Here is a 19,665-nt window from a genome sequence, read left to right on the forward strand (position 1 = left end):
CTAGAAAAAATTTTTTACAATTTGTATGGAGACACAAAAGACCCCGAATAGCCAAAGCAGTCTTGAGAAAGAAAAATGGAGCTGGAGGAATCAGACTCCCTGACTTCAAACTATACTACAAAGCTACAGTAATCAAGACAGTATGGTACTGGCACACAAACAGAAATATAATCAATGGAAATGGATAGAAAGCCCAGAGATAAACCCATGAACCTATGGTCAACTCATCTATGACAAAGGAGGCAAGGATATGTGATGGAGAAAAGACAGTCTCTTCAATAAGTGGTGCTGGGAACACCGGACAGCTATATGTAAAAGAATGAAATTAGAACACCCCCTAACACCATACACAAAAATAAACTCAAAATGGATGAAAGACCTAAATGTATGACCGGATGCTATAAAACTCTTAGAGGAAAACATAGGAAGAACACTCTATGACATAAATCACAGCAAGATCTTTTTTGACCCACCTCCTAGAGTAATGGAAATAAAAACAGAAATAAACAAATGGGACCTAATGCAGCTTAAAAGCTTTTTCACAGTAAAGGAAACTATAAACAAGATGAAAAGACAACCCTCAGAATGGGAGAAAATAATTTAAAACAAATGAGCAGACAAAGGATTAATCTCCAAAATATACAAGTAGCTCATGCAGCTCAATATCAAAAAAACAAACAACTCAATCCAAAAATGGGTGGAAGACCTAAATAGACATTTCTGCAAAGAAGACATACAGATGGCCAAGAGGCAAATGAAAAGCTGTTCAACATCACTAATAGAGAAATGCAAATCAAAACTTCAATGAGGTATCACCTCACACCAGTTAGAGTGGACATCATCAGAAAATCTACAAACAACAAATGCTGGAGAGGGTGTGGAGAAAAGGGAACCCTCTTGCACTGTTGGTGGGAATGCAAACTGATACAGCCACTATGGAGAATAGTCTGGAGGTTCCTTAAAAAACTACAAATAGAATTACCATTTGATCCAGAAATCCTGGGCACATATCCAGACACAACTATGATTCAAAAAGACACATGCATCCCTATAGCCAAGACATGGAAACAACCTAAACGTCCATCAACAGATGAATGGATAAAGAAGATGTGGTATAGATATACAATGGAATACTACTCAGCCATGAAAAAGAATGAAATAATGCCATTTGCAGCACCATGGACACAACCAGAGATTACATACTAAGTGAAGTAAGTCAGAAAGAGAAATACAAATACCATTATGTTATCACTTAAATGTGGTATCTAACACAAATGAACCTATCTACGAAACAGAAACAGAATCAAGGACATAGAGAACAGACTTGTGGTTGCCAAGGGGAAGGCGGGTGGGGGAGGGGTGGACTGGGAGTTTGAGGTTAGCAGATGCAAACTATTATATATAGGATGGATAAACAACAAGGTCCTACTGTACAGCACAGGGAACTACATTCAACATCCTATGATAAACCATAAAGGAAAAAATAATTTTAAAAGAATGTATATATATGTATAACTGAATCACTTTGCTGTACAGCAGAAATTAACACAACATTGTAAATCAGCTATACTTCAATAAAAAGATAAATTACAATAAAATCTATGCCCCCCAAAGGCACTAGGCCCAGACTGTTACATGGGTGAATTTGTCTCAATAAAACCCATAATCTCTATTGTATTCCTAGATATTAAAAAGGAAAAGGCCCCTAACTCATTCTGCGAGGTGAGCACAAACACATACACACCAAATGCTACAAGCTGGGTTCTATGGGCCAAACCTTTCTTGCCAATTATGTTTAGATAGCATTTTTTAATGCTGAATATAAATGTTATGAGACCCAACAGCCATTCTCCTATTACCACAGTCCCCTCTTCTCTCTTTGTGAACCTCAACTACTCCACTTGACTCAACTTTTTAAAACAGATTTGGCTCCTCTAGGCATTTGAATTTACAATTCTTACCACATACCAATTTCACTTGTGAATATGAAATTTTAAATTCTACCAAAATCTTAGCAAATCAAATCTAGCAGAGCAAAAGAACAAGGCATTATAACCAAATAGAGCTTAGATTACAACTAGCTTATCATTAGAAAATTAATTCACAGTAGTCAGTATATTAATATATTAAAGAACCAAAAAATGGGGGAAAAAAGAAGTGGTATATCAATGAGTCATTTAATATAGAGATTCTCAGCCTTTGGGGATTCATGGATGGGCTCCAAAGAGTCCATGACAACTTGCAATTCTAAGCGTAATATGGGTGTATGGATGGCGAGTTTCACAGACACATTAGTTCTCAAAGAAGTCCACAATTCATGAATCCTTTCCTATGTTGCAGCATTATAATAGACTACTCTGCATTAAAATTGCTGAAGGCCACGCTAAAAACAGGACAGAATAAATAATATCAATATTCATACTGATCCTTTTTTTTTTGGGGGGGGGGGGTACGCAGGCCTCTCACTGCTGTGGCCTCCCCCGCTGCGGAGCACAGGCTCCGGACGCGCAGGCCCAGCGGCCATGGCCCACGGGCCCAGCCGCTCCGCGGCACGCGGGATCCTCCCAGACCGGGGCACGAACCCGTGTCCCCTGCATCGGCAGGCGGACTCTCAACCACTGCGCCACCAGGGAAGCCCCATACTGATCCATTTTTAAGACAGATTCTTAAATTCGACTTCATTAAAAAGCATGACAGGCATACAACTGTTACTACAAATTGAAGGTTTCTGGTAACCCTGCATCAAGCAAGTCTATCAGTGCCATTTCTAACTGCATTTGTTCATTCTGTGTCTGTGTCACATTTTGGTAATTTATGCAATAATTCAAATTTTTAACTATTTTACTTGTTATGGTGATCTGTAATCAGTGATCTTTGATATTATTATTGTAATTCTTTTGTGGCACCACAGATCCATCCATATAAGATGGCAAACTCAATCCATATGTGTTGTGTGTGTTCTGACTGCTCCACTAACCAGCCATTCCCCCATCTCCCTCCCTCCAGACCTCCCTGTTCCCTGAGACACACAGTATTGAAAGTAGGCCAATTTCGTGTTCAAGTGAAAGGAAGAGTACGTGTCTCTCATTTAAATCAAAAGCTAGAAATGATTAAGCTTAGCGAGGAAGGCACGTCAAAACCCAAGATAGGCCAAAAGCTAGGCCTCTTTCACCAGGCAGTTAGCCAAGTTGTGAATGCAAAGGAAAAATTCTTGAAGAAAATAGAAAGTGCTACTCCAGTGAACACATGAATGATAAGAAAGCAAAACAGCCTTATTGCTGATATGGAGAAATTCTGGATAGAAGATCAAAACAGCCACAGACTCTCTTAAGCCAAAGCCTATTCCAGAGCAAGGCCCTAACTCTCTTCAATTCTATGAAGGCTGAGAGAGGTGAGGAAGCTGCAGAAGAAATGTTTGAAGCCAGCAGAGGTTGGTTCATGAGATTTAAGGAAAGAAGCCGTCTCCATAACATCAAAAAGCAAAGTGAAGCAGCAAGTGCTGATGTATAATAGAAGCTGCAGCAAGTTATCTAGAAGATCTAGCTAAGATAATTTAAAAAGGTGGCTACAGTAAACAACAGACTTTCAACGTATGAAACAGCCTTCTATTGGAAGAAAACACCATCTAGGGCTTTCACAGCTAAGGAGAAATGAGTGCCTGGCTTCAAAGCTTCACAGGACAAGCTGACTCTCTTGTTAAGGGCTATTGTACTTTTAAGTTGCTCATTTAGCAATATGCTGATTTACCATTCTGAAAATCTGAGGACCCTGAAGGATGATGCTCAGTCTACTCCGCCTATCTCTATCAGTGGCACAACAAAGCCTATATGACAGCACAGCTGTTTACAGCACTGTTTGCTGAATTTTTTGTTTCTTTTTCTTTTTTTCTTTTTTTTCACGAGAGCACAGGCTCCGGACGCGCAGGCTCAGCGGCCATGGCTCACGGGCCCAGCCGCTCCACGGCATGTGGGATCCTCCCGGACCGGGGCACGAACCCCCGTCCCCTGCATCGGCAGGCGGACTCTCAATCACTGTGCCACCAGGGAAGCCCCTGCTGAATATTTTAAAACCACTGTTGAGACCTATTGCTCAGAAAAAAAAAGATTTCTTTCAAAATATGACTCATTGGCAACACACCTGGTCAACCCAAGAGCTCTGATGGAGACGTACAGCACGATTAATGATGTTTTCATGCCTCCTAACACAACATCCATTCTGCAGCCGTGGATCAAGGAGTAATTTTGACTTTCAAGTGTTATCATTTAGGAAATACACTTTGTAAGGCTATAGGTAGAAATTCCTCCGCTGGATCTGGGCAAATTCAACTGAAAACCTTTTGGAAAGGATTCACCATTCTAGATGCCATGAAGAACATTCATGATTCATGGGAAGAGGTCAAAGTATCAACATTCACAGGAGTTTGGAAGAAGTTGATTCCAGCCCTCATGGATGACTTGAGGGGTTCCAGACTCCAGTGGAGGAAGAAACAGCAGGTGTGGTGGAAATAGCAAGAGAACCAGAATTATAAGTGGAGCCTGAAGATGTGAAAGAATTGCTTCAATCTCATGATAAAACCTGAACAGATAAGGAGTTGCTTCCTACAGATGAGCAAACAAAGGGGTTTCTTGAGATGGAGTCTACTCCTAGTGAAGATGCTGTAAAGACTGTTGAAATGGTAATGAAGAATTTAGAACATCACATAAATTTAGTTGATAAAGCAATGGCAGAGTTTCAGAGAATTGACTCCAGTTTTGAAAGAAGTTTTACTGTGGGTAAAATGCTATCAAACAGCCTTGCATGCTACAGAAAAACAGCTCCTAAAAGGAAGAGTCGATCGATGTGGCAAACTTGGTCGCTGTCTCATTTTGAGAAATTCCCATGGCCACCCCAGCCCTCAGCAGCCACCACCCTGATCAGTCGGCAGCATCAACATCGAGGCACAGCCCTCCAGCAGCAAAGAAATTATGACTCGCTGAAGGCTCAGATAATGATTAGCAATTTTTACCAATGAAGTATTTTTTAAATTAAGGTATGTACATTGTTTTTTAAGACATAATGCTATTGTACCCTTAATAGACTACAGTATAGTATAAACATAACTTTTCTATGCACTGGGAAACCAAAAATTCATGCGACTAGCTTTATCGCAATATTCTCTCTATTGTGATATCTGGAACCGAACCTGCAACATCTCCGAAGTATGTCTGAACTTACTTCGAGGACAATCCTTCGGATGTTTTTCACATACAGTGTCACATAATCATCGATGTAGGTAGACAGGTGGCTGGACTGTATACCATACCAATTCAACACCAGCGCTGCTTCATTTTCATTATTTCCACTCCATGTGAGGATGGAGGGATGAGATTTCAGTCTCCTGACCTAAAATTGAAGAAAACATAAAATAATTTTCAAATGCTCAACATAAGAAAGCTCAGAGCTGTAATTACTCATAAAATTATAGCCATTGTCTTTCTGCACATGTATTTTTACTTACCAGGAACTCATCAGAAAATGAGCAGTAATGTTACATGTGGGAAGACATTTTAAGAAATCGCTGAGATTCTTTTTATCTAGATTTTATAAACATTGAGAAAATTGGGTTCCTCTTCTCACCATATAACTAAAGAAAATGTAATCCCTTTCATTAAAAGAGAAAAATAAATCAACCTCATCATTATCTGACTTGCCACAAAAAGATTCTAAGAAATACAAAAGGCAGGAGACGTTACATTACAGGGCTTAGCTTCTCAAGAGCAAGTTGGAGTTTTCTGTGAAGAAACAAATGAGGCAGAACAAACACTACTGCTGAGAGAGGGACTGAAGTTCCCACAGTTTCCACCAAGATCAGAAAACCACGAGGACAGTTAGAGAGGGTTTTACAAAGCAAGTGAGTACCAGAGACACTCTGAAAGTTAAGGACAAATATATGGAATATTCTAAAGGAAAAAAGATTAGGACATCAAGAGGCTGTCCCCTGAAATAACTATCAATGTCCTGTCTTAAGAAATCAACTGGACTTCCCTGGTGGTGCAGTGGTTAAGAATCCGCCTGCCAATGCAGGGGACACAGGTTCAAGCCCTGGTCCGGGAAGATCCCACATGCTGCGGAGCAACTGGGCCCGTGCGCCAAAATTACTGAACCTGTACTCCAGAGCCCGCATGCCACAACTACAAGTAAGTCACTGAATATATCTAAACATAGAAGAAGAAATTAGGGAATCTGAAAATCTTGCCTGCCTTAAGAGTTGAGGTCTGCATAAACTGGGCTCACTGCCAGCCCTACATAAAGGTCTTAAGGATCCAGTTCTTCTGACACACTGGAAGATGTAGCCCAGCAGAAGAAGGCAATTAAATCTCTTTGCCAACAACGGAGTGAGTCAATGGTCAAGAGATTTTCGAACATGTTTTAGCAATATAACCTCATTGGTATTTATAGCTTCTCTTGCACTGTAATGGATGATTACGTGATGGATCCCAGCTGATGTTCTCTCTGTGGTCTCCATTCAATATGTGAAGTAACCCATACATGAAGTAGAGATGCATTAAGGATATCTTAAAGATATATATCTCACTTAAAAAATTAAAGTCTTGTGTTTTTTCTTAACCAGTCTTATAAACAGTATTTCCTTATTTGCCTCTGTATTTGCCCACGTTAAGTGAGGGCTGTGACCAACTGTGAAACGAATGTTTATGGTACTGATGAAAACACAAACACAGATACTGAAGAGACAAAAAGCTTCAGTGACTCTGTGCTACACACACCCTTCAAACTGACCTAGAATTTTCTGGCAAGCTTTCCTTTAAAATTTTAATAAACTCTGCATTAAAAAGTTCTCCTCTTTAAAATATATAAAAGAATTGAAAACACATAGATATCATATTTTACTTATGTGAAAGAAAATTAAAAATAAAACTGAAATGTTTACAACCTACATAACTATAATTAATATTTTAAAAGTTATTAATTCATCCATCCATCTATACATCTGATGAATAATACAGCCAGATCATGGGGATATACAGGGAGGAACATGCCCTAGGCCTCAGGGATATTATAATTTTGATGCAGTGACAAAATATTGAAAAAGTAATTTCAAGTGTGATATATGTCGCAAAGGGAAAATGACCTAATCTAGACTTGCAGACATAAAAAGCTTTTTCCCAGGGAGTCATGCCCAAGGTAAGATGGGCCAGAAAAAAATGAGCGAAGTGGTCCACAGGAGAGGGTAATAGAGAAGGCGATCAAGGGCACAGAGAGTACGGGGAAAATGGTGCTTGATGAGGCTGGAGAGGGAGGCTGAGACAGGATAGTGCATGGTGAGGATCTTTAATTTTCTCTGGAGGGCTCTGAGCAAGGGACGATTCAATGTTCACTTTCTAAACTTCAGAAAACTACAGAAAACAAATTATGACATGGTGAATGATTATAAGGCAATCACACTTGTAACACACAATCCAGACTAAGAAAGAAAACTTTACCAAGCACCCCAGAAGCCCTCATGTACCCCTTCCTAATCATAGTCCCTCCTTCCTTCCAAAAGTAACCACTATCTTGAATGTTATAATAATCTTTTTTTTCACTTCTTTTGGGTTTTCACACAAAAATACATTCACAGACACTCTAGTTACGAGCTCGTGGATTTTAACATACTTGATGGATTTCGATCCACTGACATTCTTATCCTTAATGAATTTCAAGTTGTCCCACTTTTGGTTGGTCAGAGTCTCATCAAAGTTCTTTTAACATATCTTTGATAGCTTCCTTGTTATTGGTATGCCAAAATATTTCAGGATCATCTAGTATATTTCCTGTCCCAGACTTGGTATCAGCCATTTCTCTAAGAACACTTCTCTTAGTGGGAAAGATTATTTCAATATAAGAATGCTCAAGGGCTTCCCTGGTGGTGCAGTGGTTGAGAGTCCGCCTGCCGATGCAGGGGACACGGGTTCGTGCCCTGGTCCGGGAGGATCCCACATGACGTGGAGCGGGTGGGACCGTGAGCCCCGTGAGTCATGGCCGCTGAGCCTGCGCTCCACAATGGGAGAGGCCACAGCAGTGAGAGGCACACGTACCGCCAAAAAAAAAAAAAAAAGAATGCTCAATATGACTAGGTTGTTCACTGTTTCTAGGTCTTTTCAGTGGACAGAGCTAGGATATAATCACTTCTTTGCATTCATAGATCGATAAATATAAAAGTGTTTATATGTGGAATGTAAAAGAAATCAAGGAGTCAAGAATCACTTAAAATTTTTGACCTGAGAAATTCAAAGACTGGCATCGCCATTTATTGAGGTGGGGAAAACTGCAAGAAAAGCAAGTCTGGGGAAGGTAATATAAGTTTGGTTTGGACATGTTACATTTGAGATTCCTATTAGACCTCCAAGTAGAGGCACCAAGTAGGCAGCTGGATAATAAAGAACCAGGAATTCAGCAGATAAATCAGGGCCAGGAATAAATCTGACAGTCATCCGCCAATAGGTAGAGTTAAAGTCATGAGACTGGGTGGAATCGCCTAGGTAGTCAATTACCTGACTGATTTTTTTCATGGGATTTAGTAAAGAGAACAAAAAGAAATAAGGAGAAGAAACTAAACACAACACTGTAAATCAACTATATTTCAATAAAAGTTTTTTAAAAAAAGAAGAAACAAGGAGAGGTTTAACAAAAGGCAGAACTAAAACTTAAGCCTTTACTTCTACTTGAAATGGTAATAACATACCTGGTAAGCAACTTCTGCTCTCACTGAATCCATGAAATCCTGATCAGTTGGGTAAAGCGCACAGGCAAACATAAAATCCTGCCATATCTATCAAATCAAATAAAAGGCAATATAGCACTTCCATAGATGTTACTGCACAGAAAGAAATTCTTCATTCTGAACTTTGGGCATTATCTTTCATGCAAATGAAAAATCAAGTTAGCCCGATGAGTGTGATCATTTGAGCATCACAAGGCATGAGGCACTGGGAAAGGCACTCACAGACTCTCTGGAACTGTAGGGAAACCTGAGAAGAGAAAATGTTAGGTAGGCAGAAAAGAAAAAGAAGAAAGGGGAATTCAAATAATGAAACAGTGCTTGTGCTGAGGGGAGTATGAAATTCAGTAAGAAGCTTTCTCCCAACCCCTCCTCACTCCTGATTCACTCTGATTTTCACCAGGAATTTGGTACTGAGTGATGGCCCAGACTGTTAAGAAACATATTTTGTTTATAAAGGAATTAACTTCATGGCCAAAAGGATCACTACATGGACAGTTTAGAAATGAAACCACTTAAGTGCATTGCTAGGGAGGCCATTATGATGCAGTAGTTTAGAGCACAGAGCCTAAATCTGTTGGACTGACTCAGAACTTCAGTTCCACCATATACCCACTGTGTGAGTTTGGGCTAGTTAACCTCTCCACGTGTCAGTTTCCCTACCTGTAAAACGGGGATAGAGAACAACAGTAACTTCCTCATAGAGTGGGCATGAAGCTAAAATACAATAATAGCTGCAGAGCGCTGAGAACAATGCCTGGAATATTACAGAATATTGTCACATCATCATGACCATCAGCATTGTCAATATTATTAAAATTACTACTCTGCTATGAAGTGCTTTGTATTTTAGAACTGTAACACGAGAACTAAAAGACTATATTTCCTTTGCTTAACCCTCACCAATGCAAACTATGTTCAGAGTACTTAATGATAATATTAAGCACAGCTTTTAAAATTTAATTTTATCATTTTTCTTCTCTCTAGGTCTTGTTAGATCTCCTTAAAGTTAAAACTTTTTAATATTTTATTTTCTTTTTTATGCTTACCCTCCTATCACAAAGATAATTACAAAGAAAATATAGATATACGCTTAGATATAACCAATATGCAGAATGTCTATCATTTAAAATAATTATGATATTCACTATCAACTATGGCTCAGGGTTTGCGAGATGCCATTTATTCCTTTGCAGAAAAGTGGAACATCATTCCTGGCTCTGAGAAAAGAAGGAATGGGCTATGATATCACTTAAACGTGGAATCTAAAACATGACACAAATGAATTTATTTATGAGATAGAAACACAGACATAGAAAACAAACTTATGATTATCAAAGGGGAAGGAGCTGGGGAAGGATAAATTAGGAATTTGGGATTAGCAGATACAAACTACTATATATAAAACAGATAAACAACAAGGTCCTACTGTATAGCACAGGGAACTACATTCAATATCCTGTAATAAACCATAAAGGAAAAGAATATGCATATATATGTATAACTGGATCACTTCACTGTACACCTGAAACTAGCATAACATTGTAAATCAACTACACTTCAACGAAAAAATAACACAAAGGAATAGGCAATATCACCCACTCAGAACACTGGAGGTCAAACAGAGGATACAGTAACAAATCAACAAAGAAAATAATGAGCTGTCAATTACTCACCATTATTCCTAGTTCATCACAGAGTTCATAGAATTCATCCTGCTCATAAATTCCTCCTCCCCAAACCCGGAGAGCATTCATGTTAGCATCCACAACAGACTGCAAAAGGAGCCGTAATCTACAGAAGAAGTTTTAAAAACAAAAGCCAGTTTGAAACCTTGGGGATGTTAAAAAAAAAAAAGATTAAAAAAAACACATTGTGGTTGATGAACACATTTCAAATAGCTGTTAGAAGGACACATTTTTAAATTATGATGGTTTGGATACAACGCTAAGTGAAGAAAGTGAGACAAAATTATATACACATTAACTGTAACCACATTAAATAAACAAACCTATAGAAAAATTATGGGTCCCCCGGAGGAAGATGGCGGAAGAGTAAGACGCGGAGATCACCTTCCTCCCCACAGATACATCAGAAATTCATCTACACGTGGAACAACTCCTACAGAACACCTACTGAACGCTGACAGAAGACCTCAGACCCCCCAAAAGGCAAGAAGCTCCCCACATACCTGGGTAGGGCAAAAGAAAAAAAGAATAAACAGAGACAATAGGATAGGGACGGGACCTGCACCAGTGGGAGGGAGCCGTGAAGGGGGGAAGGTTTCTACACACTACAAGCCCCTTCGCGGGCGGAGACTGCAGGTGGCGGAGGGGGAAAGCTTCGGAGTAGCGGAGGAGAGCACAGCAACAGGGGTGCGGAGGGCAAAGAGGAGAGATTCTGGCACAGAGGACCGGTGCCCTCAGGCACACACCAGCCCGAGAGGCTTGTCTGCTCGGCCGCCGTGGCGGGCGGGGCTGGGAGCTGAGGCTCGGGTATCGGCTTTCAGTCGGAGCGCAGGGAGAGGACTGGGGCTGGCGGCAGGAAGAGAGCCTGAAGGGGTTAGTGCACCACGGCTAGCCCGGAGGGAGTCCGGGGAAAGGGTCTGGAGCTGCTGAAGAGGCAAGAGACTTTTTTCCCTTTTGTTTCCTGGTGCGCGAGGAGAGGGCATTAAGAGGGCTGCTTGGGGAAGCGCCGGAGACAGGCACGAGCCGCGGGTAAGGCACGGACCTCGGAGACGGGCGTTGGGCCGCCGCCGCCGCCGCCCGCCGCCACCCGCCGCGGCCCGCCGCCGCCGCCGCGGGGCCTGTGTGCGAGCGCGGGTCACTGTCCGCCCCGCCTTCCGGGGGGCCTGTGCACCCCGCCACTGCCGGGGTCCCCGAGACCCGGGGACGGCTTTCCCGGGAAAGCGCACGGAGCGCCACGGGCTGCTGCAACGTCACGCCGGCCTCTGCCGCCGCAGGCCCGCCCCACACTGCGCGGCCCTCCCTCCCCTCTGCCTGAGTGAGCCAGAGCCCCCGAATCAGCGGCTCCTTTAAACCCGTCCTGTCTGAGCGAAGAACGGACGCCCTCCGGCGACCTACGCGCAGAGGCGGGGCCAGGTCCAAGGCTGAGACCCGGGAGCTGTGAGAGCAGAGGCAGGGAAATCTCTCTGTGCAGCCTCGGAGGCAGCGGATTAAAGCTCCACGGTCCATTTGATGTGCCCTGCGTCTGTGGAGTGCATGAATGGACAGCGAATCATCCCAAATTGAGGAAGTGGACTTTGAGGACAAGATTTAAGACTTTCCCCCCTTTTCCTCTTTTTACAACGAATTATTCCAAATTAAGGAGGTGGACTTAGAGAGCAAGATTTCAGACTTCTCGCCCTTTTCCTCTTTTTACAACGAATTATCCCAAATTGAGGAGGTGGACTTTGAGGACAAGATTTAAGACTTTCCCCCCTTTTCCTCTTTTTACAACGAATTATTCCAAATTAAGGAGGTGGACTTAGAGAGCAAGATTTCAGACTTCTCGCCCTTTTCCTCTTTTTACAACGAATTATCCCAAATTGAGGAGGTGGACTTGGAGAGCAAGATTTTTGATTTTTCCCCCTGCTCTCTTTTTGTGAATGTGTATGTGTAATCTTCTGTGTAAGATTCTCTCTGTATAGCTTTGCTTCCACCATATGTCCCAGGGTTCTATCGGTCCGGTTTTTTTTTTTTTTTCAATAATTACTTTCTAATTTTAATAACGCTACTATATTTCATACTTTATTCTATTTTACTTTACCTGCTCTTTCTTTTTTTCCTACTCTCCCTTCCTCCCTCCCTCCCTCCGCTCCTCCTTTCCTTCTTTCTTTTTCTTTCCTCCCTCCCACCCTTCTTCTTTCCACTTTCTTTTTCTTTCCTTCCTCCCTCCCTCCTGTCTTTCTTCCTTTCCTTCCTCCCTCCCTCCCTCCTTTCTTTCCTTCTTTCTTTCCATCCTTCCTCCCTCCCTCCCTCCTTTCTTTCTTCCTTCCTTCCTTCCTTTCTTCCCTTCTTCCTTTCTTTCCCTCTCTCTTTCTTTCTTCTACTAATTCTTTCTTTCTACTTTTTCTCCCTGTTATTCTGAGCCGGGTGGATGAAAGGCTCTTGGTGCTGCAGCCAGGAGCCAGTGCTGTGCCTCTGAAGTGGGAGAGCCAACTTCAGGACACGGGTCCACAAGAGACCTCCCAGCTCCACATAATATCAAGCAGCGAAAATCTCCCAGAGATCTCCATCCCAACACCAGCACCCAGCTTCAGTCAACGACCAGCAAGCTACAGTGCGTGTCACCCTATGCCAAGCAACTAGCAAGGCAGGAACACAACCCCACCCATTAGCAGAGAGGCTACCTAAAAACATAATAAGGCCATAGGCACCCCAAAACACACCACCAGACGTGGACCTGTCCACCAGAAAGACAAGATCGAGCCTCAACCACCAGAGCACAGGAATTAGTCCCCCCCACCAGGAAGCCTACACAACCTACTGAAACAACCTTAGCCACTGGGGTCAGACACCAAAAACAACGGGAACTACGAATCTGCAGCCGGCAAAAAGGAGACCCCAAACACAGTAACATAAGCAAAATGAGAAGGCAGAAAAACACACAGCAGGTGAAGGAGCAAGATAAACACCTACCAGACCTAACAAATGAAGAGGTAATAGGCAGTCTACCTGAAAAAGAATTCAGAATAATGATAGTAAAGCTGATCCAAGATTCTATTTCCAAGATCCATAATCTTGGAAATAGAATAGATAACATGCAAGAAACAGTTAACAAGGACCTAGAAGAACTAAAGATGAATCAAGCATCGATTAAAAACACAATAAATGAAATGAAAAATACTCTAGATGGGATCAATAGCAGAATAACTGAGGCAGAAGAACGGATAAGTGAGGTGGAAGATAAAATAGTGGAAATAACTGATGCAGAGCAAAATAAAGAAAAAAGAATGAAAAGAACAGAGGACAGTCTCAGAGACCTCTGGGACAACATTAAACGCACCAACATTCGAATTATAGGGGTTCCAGAAGAAGAAGAGAAAAAGAAAGGGACTGAGAAAATATTTGAAGAGATTATAGTTGAAAACTTCCCCAATATGGGAAAGGAAATAGTTAATCAAGTCCAGGAGGCACAGAGAGTCCCATACAGAATAAATCCAAGGAGAAATACACCAAGACACATATTAATCAAACTGTCAAAAATTAAACACAAAGAAATCATATTAAAAGCAGCAAGGCAAAAACAACAAATAACACACAAGGGAATCCCCATCAGGTTAACAGCTGATCTCTCAGCAGAAACCCTACAAGCCAGAAGGGAGTGGCAGGACATAATTAAAGTGATGAAGGAGAGAAACCTGCAACCTAGATTACTCTACCCAGCAAGGATCTCATTCAGATTTGATGGAGAAATTAAAACCTTTACAGACAAGCAAAAGCTGAGAGAGTTCAGCACCACCAAACCAGCTTTACAACAAATGCTAAAGGAACTTCTCTAGGCAAGAAACACAACAGAAGGAATATACCTACAATAACGAACCCAAAGCAATTAAGGAAATGGGAATAGGAACATACATATCAATAATTACCTTAAATGTAAATGGACTAAATGCTCCCACCAAAAGACACAGAGTGGCTGAATGGATACAAAAACAAGACCCATATATATGCTGTCTACAAGAGACACAGTTCAGACCTAGAGACACATACAGATTGAAAGTAAAGGGATGGAAAAAGATATTCCATGCAAATGGAAATCAAAAGAAAGCTGGAGTAGCAATTCTTATATCAGACAAAATAGACTTTAAAATAAAGACTATTAGAAGAGACAAGGAAGGACACTACATAACGATAAAGGGATCGATCCAAGAAGAAGATATAACAATTGTAAATATTTATGCACCCAACATAGGAGCACCTCAATACATAAGGCAAATACTAACAGCCATAAAAGGGGAAATCGACAGTAACACAATCATAGTAGCGGACTTTAACACCCCACTTTCACCAATGGACAGATCATCCAAAATGAAAATAAATAAGGAAACACAAGCTTTAAATGATACATTAAACGAGATGGACTTAGTTGATATTTATAGGACATTCCATCCAAAAACAACAGAATACACATTTTTCTCAAGTGCTCATGGAACATTCTCCAGGATAGATCATATCTTGGGTCACAAATCAAGCCTCGGTAATTTTAAGAAAATTGAAATTGTATCAAGTATCTTCTCCGACCACAATGCTATGAGACTAGACATCAATTACAGGAAAAGATGTGTAAAAAATACAAACACATGGAGGCTAAACAATACACTACTCAATAACGAAGTGATCACTGAAGAAATCAAAGAGGAAATTAAAAAATACCTAGAAACAAATGACAATGGAGACACGACGACCCAAAACCTATGGGACGCAGCAAAAGCAGTTCTAAGGGGGAAGTTTATAGCAATACAATCCCACCTTAAGAAACAGGAAGCATTTCGAGTAAACAACCTGACCCTGCACCTAAAGCAATTAGAGAAAGAAGAACAAAAATACCCCAAAGCTAGCAGAAGGAAAGAAATCATAAAGATCAGATCAGAAATAAATGAAAAAGAAATGAAGGAAACGATAGCAAAGATCAACCAAACTAAAAGCTGGTTCTTTGAGAAGATAAACAAAATTGACAAACCATTAGCCAGACTCATCAAGAAAAAAAGGGAGAAGACTCAAATCAATAGAATTAGAAATGAAAAAGGAGAAGTAACAACTGACACTGCAGAAATACAAAAGATTATGAGAGATTACTATAAGCAACTCTATTCCAATAAAATGGACAACCTGGAAGAAATGGACACATTCTTAGAAATGCACAACCTGCCAAGACTGACTCAGGAAGAAATAGAAAATATGAATAGACCAATCACAAGCACTGAAATTGAAACTGTGATTAAAAATCTTCCATCAAACAAAAGCCCAGGACCAGATGGCTTCACAGGTGAATTCTATCAAACATTTAGAGAAGAGCTAACACCTATCCTTCTCAAACTCTTCCAAAATATAGCAGAGGGAGGAACACTCCCAAACTCATTCTACGAGGCCGACATCACCTTGATACCAAAACCAGGCAAGGATGTCACAAAGAAAGAAAACTACAGGCCAATATCACTGATGAACATAGATGCAAAAATCCTCAACAAAATACTAGCAAACAGAATCCAACAGCACATTAAAAGGATCATACACCATGATCAAGTGGGGTTTATCCCAGGAATGCAAGGATTCTTCAATATACGCAAATCAATCAATGTAATTCACCATATTAACAAGTTGAAGGAGAAAAACCATATGATCATCTCAATAGATGCAGAGAAAGCTTTCGACAAAATTCAACACCCATTTATGATAAAAACCCTGCAGAAAGTAGGTATAGAGGGATCTTTCCTCAACATAATAAAGGCCATATATGACAAACCCACAGCCAACATTGTCCTCAATGGTGAAAAACTGAAACCATTTCCACTAAGATCAGGAAAAAGACAAGGCTGCCCACTCTCACAACTCTTATTCAACATAGTTTTGGAAGTTTTAGCCACAGCAATCAGAGAAGAAAAGGAAATAAAAGGAATCCAAATTGGAAAAGAAGAAGTAAAGCTGTCACTGTTTGCAGATGACATGATACTATACATAGAATCCTAAAGTTGCTACCGAAAAACTACTAGAGCTAATCAATGAATTTGGTAAAGTAGCAGGATATAAAATTAATGTACAGAAATCTCTGGCATTCCTGTACACTAATGATGAAAAATCTGAAAATGAAATCAAGAAAACACTCCCATTTACCATCGCAACAAAAAGAATAAAATATCTAGGAATAAACCTACCTAAGGAGACAAAAGACCTGTATGCAGAAAACTATAAGACACTGATGAAAGAAATTAAAGATGATACAAATAGATGGAGAGATATACCATGCTCCTGGATTGGAAGAATCAATATTGTGAAAATGACTCTACTACCGAAAGCAATCTACAGATTCAATGCAATCCCTATCAAACTACCAATGGCATTTTTCACAGAACTAGAACAAAAAATTTCAAAATTTGTTTGGAAAAACAAAAGGCCCCGAATAGCTAAAGCAATCTTGAGAACGAAAAACGGAGCTGGAGGAATCAGGCTCCCTGACTTCAGACTATACTACAAAGCTACAGTAATTAAGACAGTCTGGTACTGGCATAAAAACAGAAAGATAGATCAGTGGATCAGGATAGAAAGCCCAGAGATAAACCCACGCACATATGGCCAACTTATCTTTGATAAAGGAGCCAGGAATGTACAGTGGAGAAAGGACAGCCTCTTCAATAAGTGGTGCTGGGAAAACTGGACAGGGACATGTAAAAGTTTGAGATTAGATCATTCCCTAGCACCATACACAAAAATAAGCTCAAAATGGATTAAAGACTTAAATGTAAGGCCAGAAACTATCAAACTCTTAGAGGAAAACATAGGTAGAACACTCTATGACATAAATCACAGCAAGATCCTTTTGGACCCACCTCCTAGAGAAATGGAAATAAAAACAAAGATAAACAAATGGGACCTAATGAAACTTCAAAGCTTTTGCACAGCAAAGGAAACCATAAACGACAGGAAAAGACAACCCTCAGAATGGGAGAAAATATTTGCAAATGAAGCAACTGACAAAGGATTAATCTCCAAAATTTATAAACAGCTCATGCAGCTCAATAGCAAAAAAACAGACAACCCAATCCAAAAATGGGCAGAAGACTTAAATAGGCATTTCTCCAAAGAAGATATACAGACTGCCAACAAACACATGAAAGAATGCTCAACATCATTAATCATTAGAGAAATGCAAATCAAAACTACAATGAGATATCATCTCACACCAGTCAGAATGGCCATCATCAAGAAATCTAGAAACAATAAATGCTGGAGAGGGTGTGGAGAAAAGGGAACACTCTTGCACTGCTGGTGGGAATGTGAATTGGTACAGCCACTATGGAGAACGGTATGGAGGTTCCTTAAAAAACTACAAATAGAACTACCATATGACCCAGCAATCCCACTACTGGGCATATACCCTGAGAAAACCATAATTCCAAAAGAGACATGTACCAAAATGTTCATTGCAGCTCTATTCACAATAGCCCGGAGCTGGAAACAACCTAAGTGTCCATCATCGGATGAATGGATAAAGAAGATGTGGCACATATATACAATGGAATATTACTCAGCCATAAAAAGAAACGAAACTGAGCTATTTGTAATGAGGTGGATAGACCTAGAGTCTGTCATACAGAGTGAAGTTAGTCAGAAAGAGAAAGACAAATACCGTATGCTAACACATATATACGGAATTTTAAAAAAAAATGTCATGAAGAACCTAGGGGCAAAACGGGAATGAAGACGCAGACCTACTTGAGAATGGACTTGAGGATATGGGGAGGGGGAAGGGTGGGCTGTGACAAGGCGAAAGAGAGGCATGGACGTGTATACACTACCAAACGTAAGGTAGATAGATAGTGGGAAGCAGCCGCAGAGCACAGGGAGATCAGCTCGGTGCTTTGTGACCGCCTGGAGGGGTGGGATGGGGAGGGTGGGAGGGAGGGAGATGCATGAGGGAAGGGATGTGGGAACAGATGTATATGTATGACTGATTCACTTTGTTATAAAGCAGAAACTAATTTAAAAAATAAATAAATAAACTTAAAAAAAAATGGATAACCAGTGGACCTACTATATAGCACAGGGGACTCTGCTCAATGTTATGTGGCAGTCTGGATGGGAGGGGAGTTTGGGGGAGAATGGGTACATGCATATGTATAGCCGAGTCCCTTTGCTGTGCATCTGAAACTATCACAACATTGTTAATCGGCTATACTCCAATATAAAATAAAAAGTAAAAAAAAAAAAAAAAAAAAAAAAAGAGACATGTACCAAAATGTTCATTGCAGCTCTATTCACAATAGCCCGGAGCTGGAAACAACCTAAGTGTCCATCATCGGATGAATGGATAAAGAAGATGTGGCACCTATATACAATGGAATATTACTCAGCCATAAAAAGAAACGAAACTGAGCTATTTGTAATGAGGTGGATAGACCTAGAGTCTGTCATACAGAGTGAAGTTAGTCAGAAAGAGAAAGACAAATACCGTATGCTAACACATATATACGGAATTAAAAAAAAAAAAATGTCATGAAGAACCTAGGGGCAAAACGGGAATAAAGACACAGACCTACTTGAGAATGGACTTGCGGATATGGGGAGGGGGAAGGGTAAGCTGTGACAAAGCGAAAGAGAGGCATGGACATATATACACTACCAAACGTAAGGTAGATAGATAGTGGGAAGCAGCCGCAGAGCACAGGGAGATCAGCTCGGTGCTTTGTGACCGCCTGGAGGGGTGGGATGGGGAGGGTGGGAGGGAGGGAGATGCATGAGGGAAGGGATGTGGGAACAGATGTATATGTATGACTGATTCACTTTGTTATAAAGCAGAAACTAATTTAAAAAAAAAATAAATAAACTTTAAAAAAAAAAAAGAAAAATTATGGGTGAAATCTTTTCTATGCCTTCTAAATTTCAGTCATTCTATTACACTATTTTTAAAACTAAATTTTTGTTTTCTTTTTTTTTTGTATATTTATTTTTTTAATATCTTTATTGGAATATAATTGCTTCACAATGTTGTGTTTCTGTTGTACAACAAAGTGAATCAGCTATATGTATACATATATCCCCATATCCCTTCCCTCTTGAGCCTCCCTCCCATCCTCCCTATCCCACCCCTCTAGGTCATCACAAAGCATTGAGCTGATTTCCCGGTGCTATACAGCTGCTTCCCACTAGCTATTTTACATTTGGTAGTGTATATATGTCAGTGCTACT

At 40.5% G+C, this 19,665-nt stretch overlaps 1 protein-coding gene across 1 annotated transcript in view; it reads right to left on the bottom strand.

Moving 5' to 3' along the window:
- MANBA (mannosidase beta) overlaps nt 1–19,665 on the bottom strand; it is a 136,938-nt gene that overhangs the window by 52,914 nt on the left and 64,359 nt on the right. The window contains exons 9-11 of the mRNA XM_081252712.1: nt 10,435–10,552; nt 8,723–8,809; nt 5,215–5,382 (exon numbers count right to left, since the gene is read on the bottom strand). Of these exons, the coding sequence (XP_081108838.1) occupies nt 5,215–5,382; nt 8,723–8,809; nt 10,435–10,552 (373 nt within the window). The remainder of the gene's footprint in view (nt 1–5,214; nt 5,383–8,722; nt 8,810–10,434; nt 10,553–19,665) is intronic.

Source organism: Mesoplodon bidens (genome assembly GCF_964165515.1).
Source record: "Mesoplodon bidens genome assembly, chromosome: 1".
Lineage (NCBI taxonomy): Eukaryota > Metazoa > Chordata > Mammalia > Artiodactyla > Ziphiidae > Mesoplodon > Mesoplodon bidens.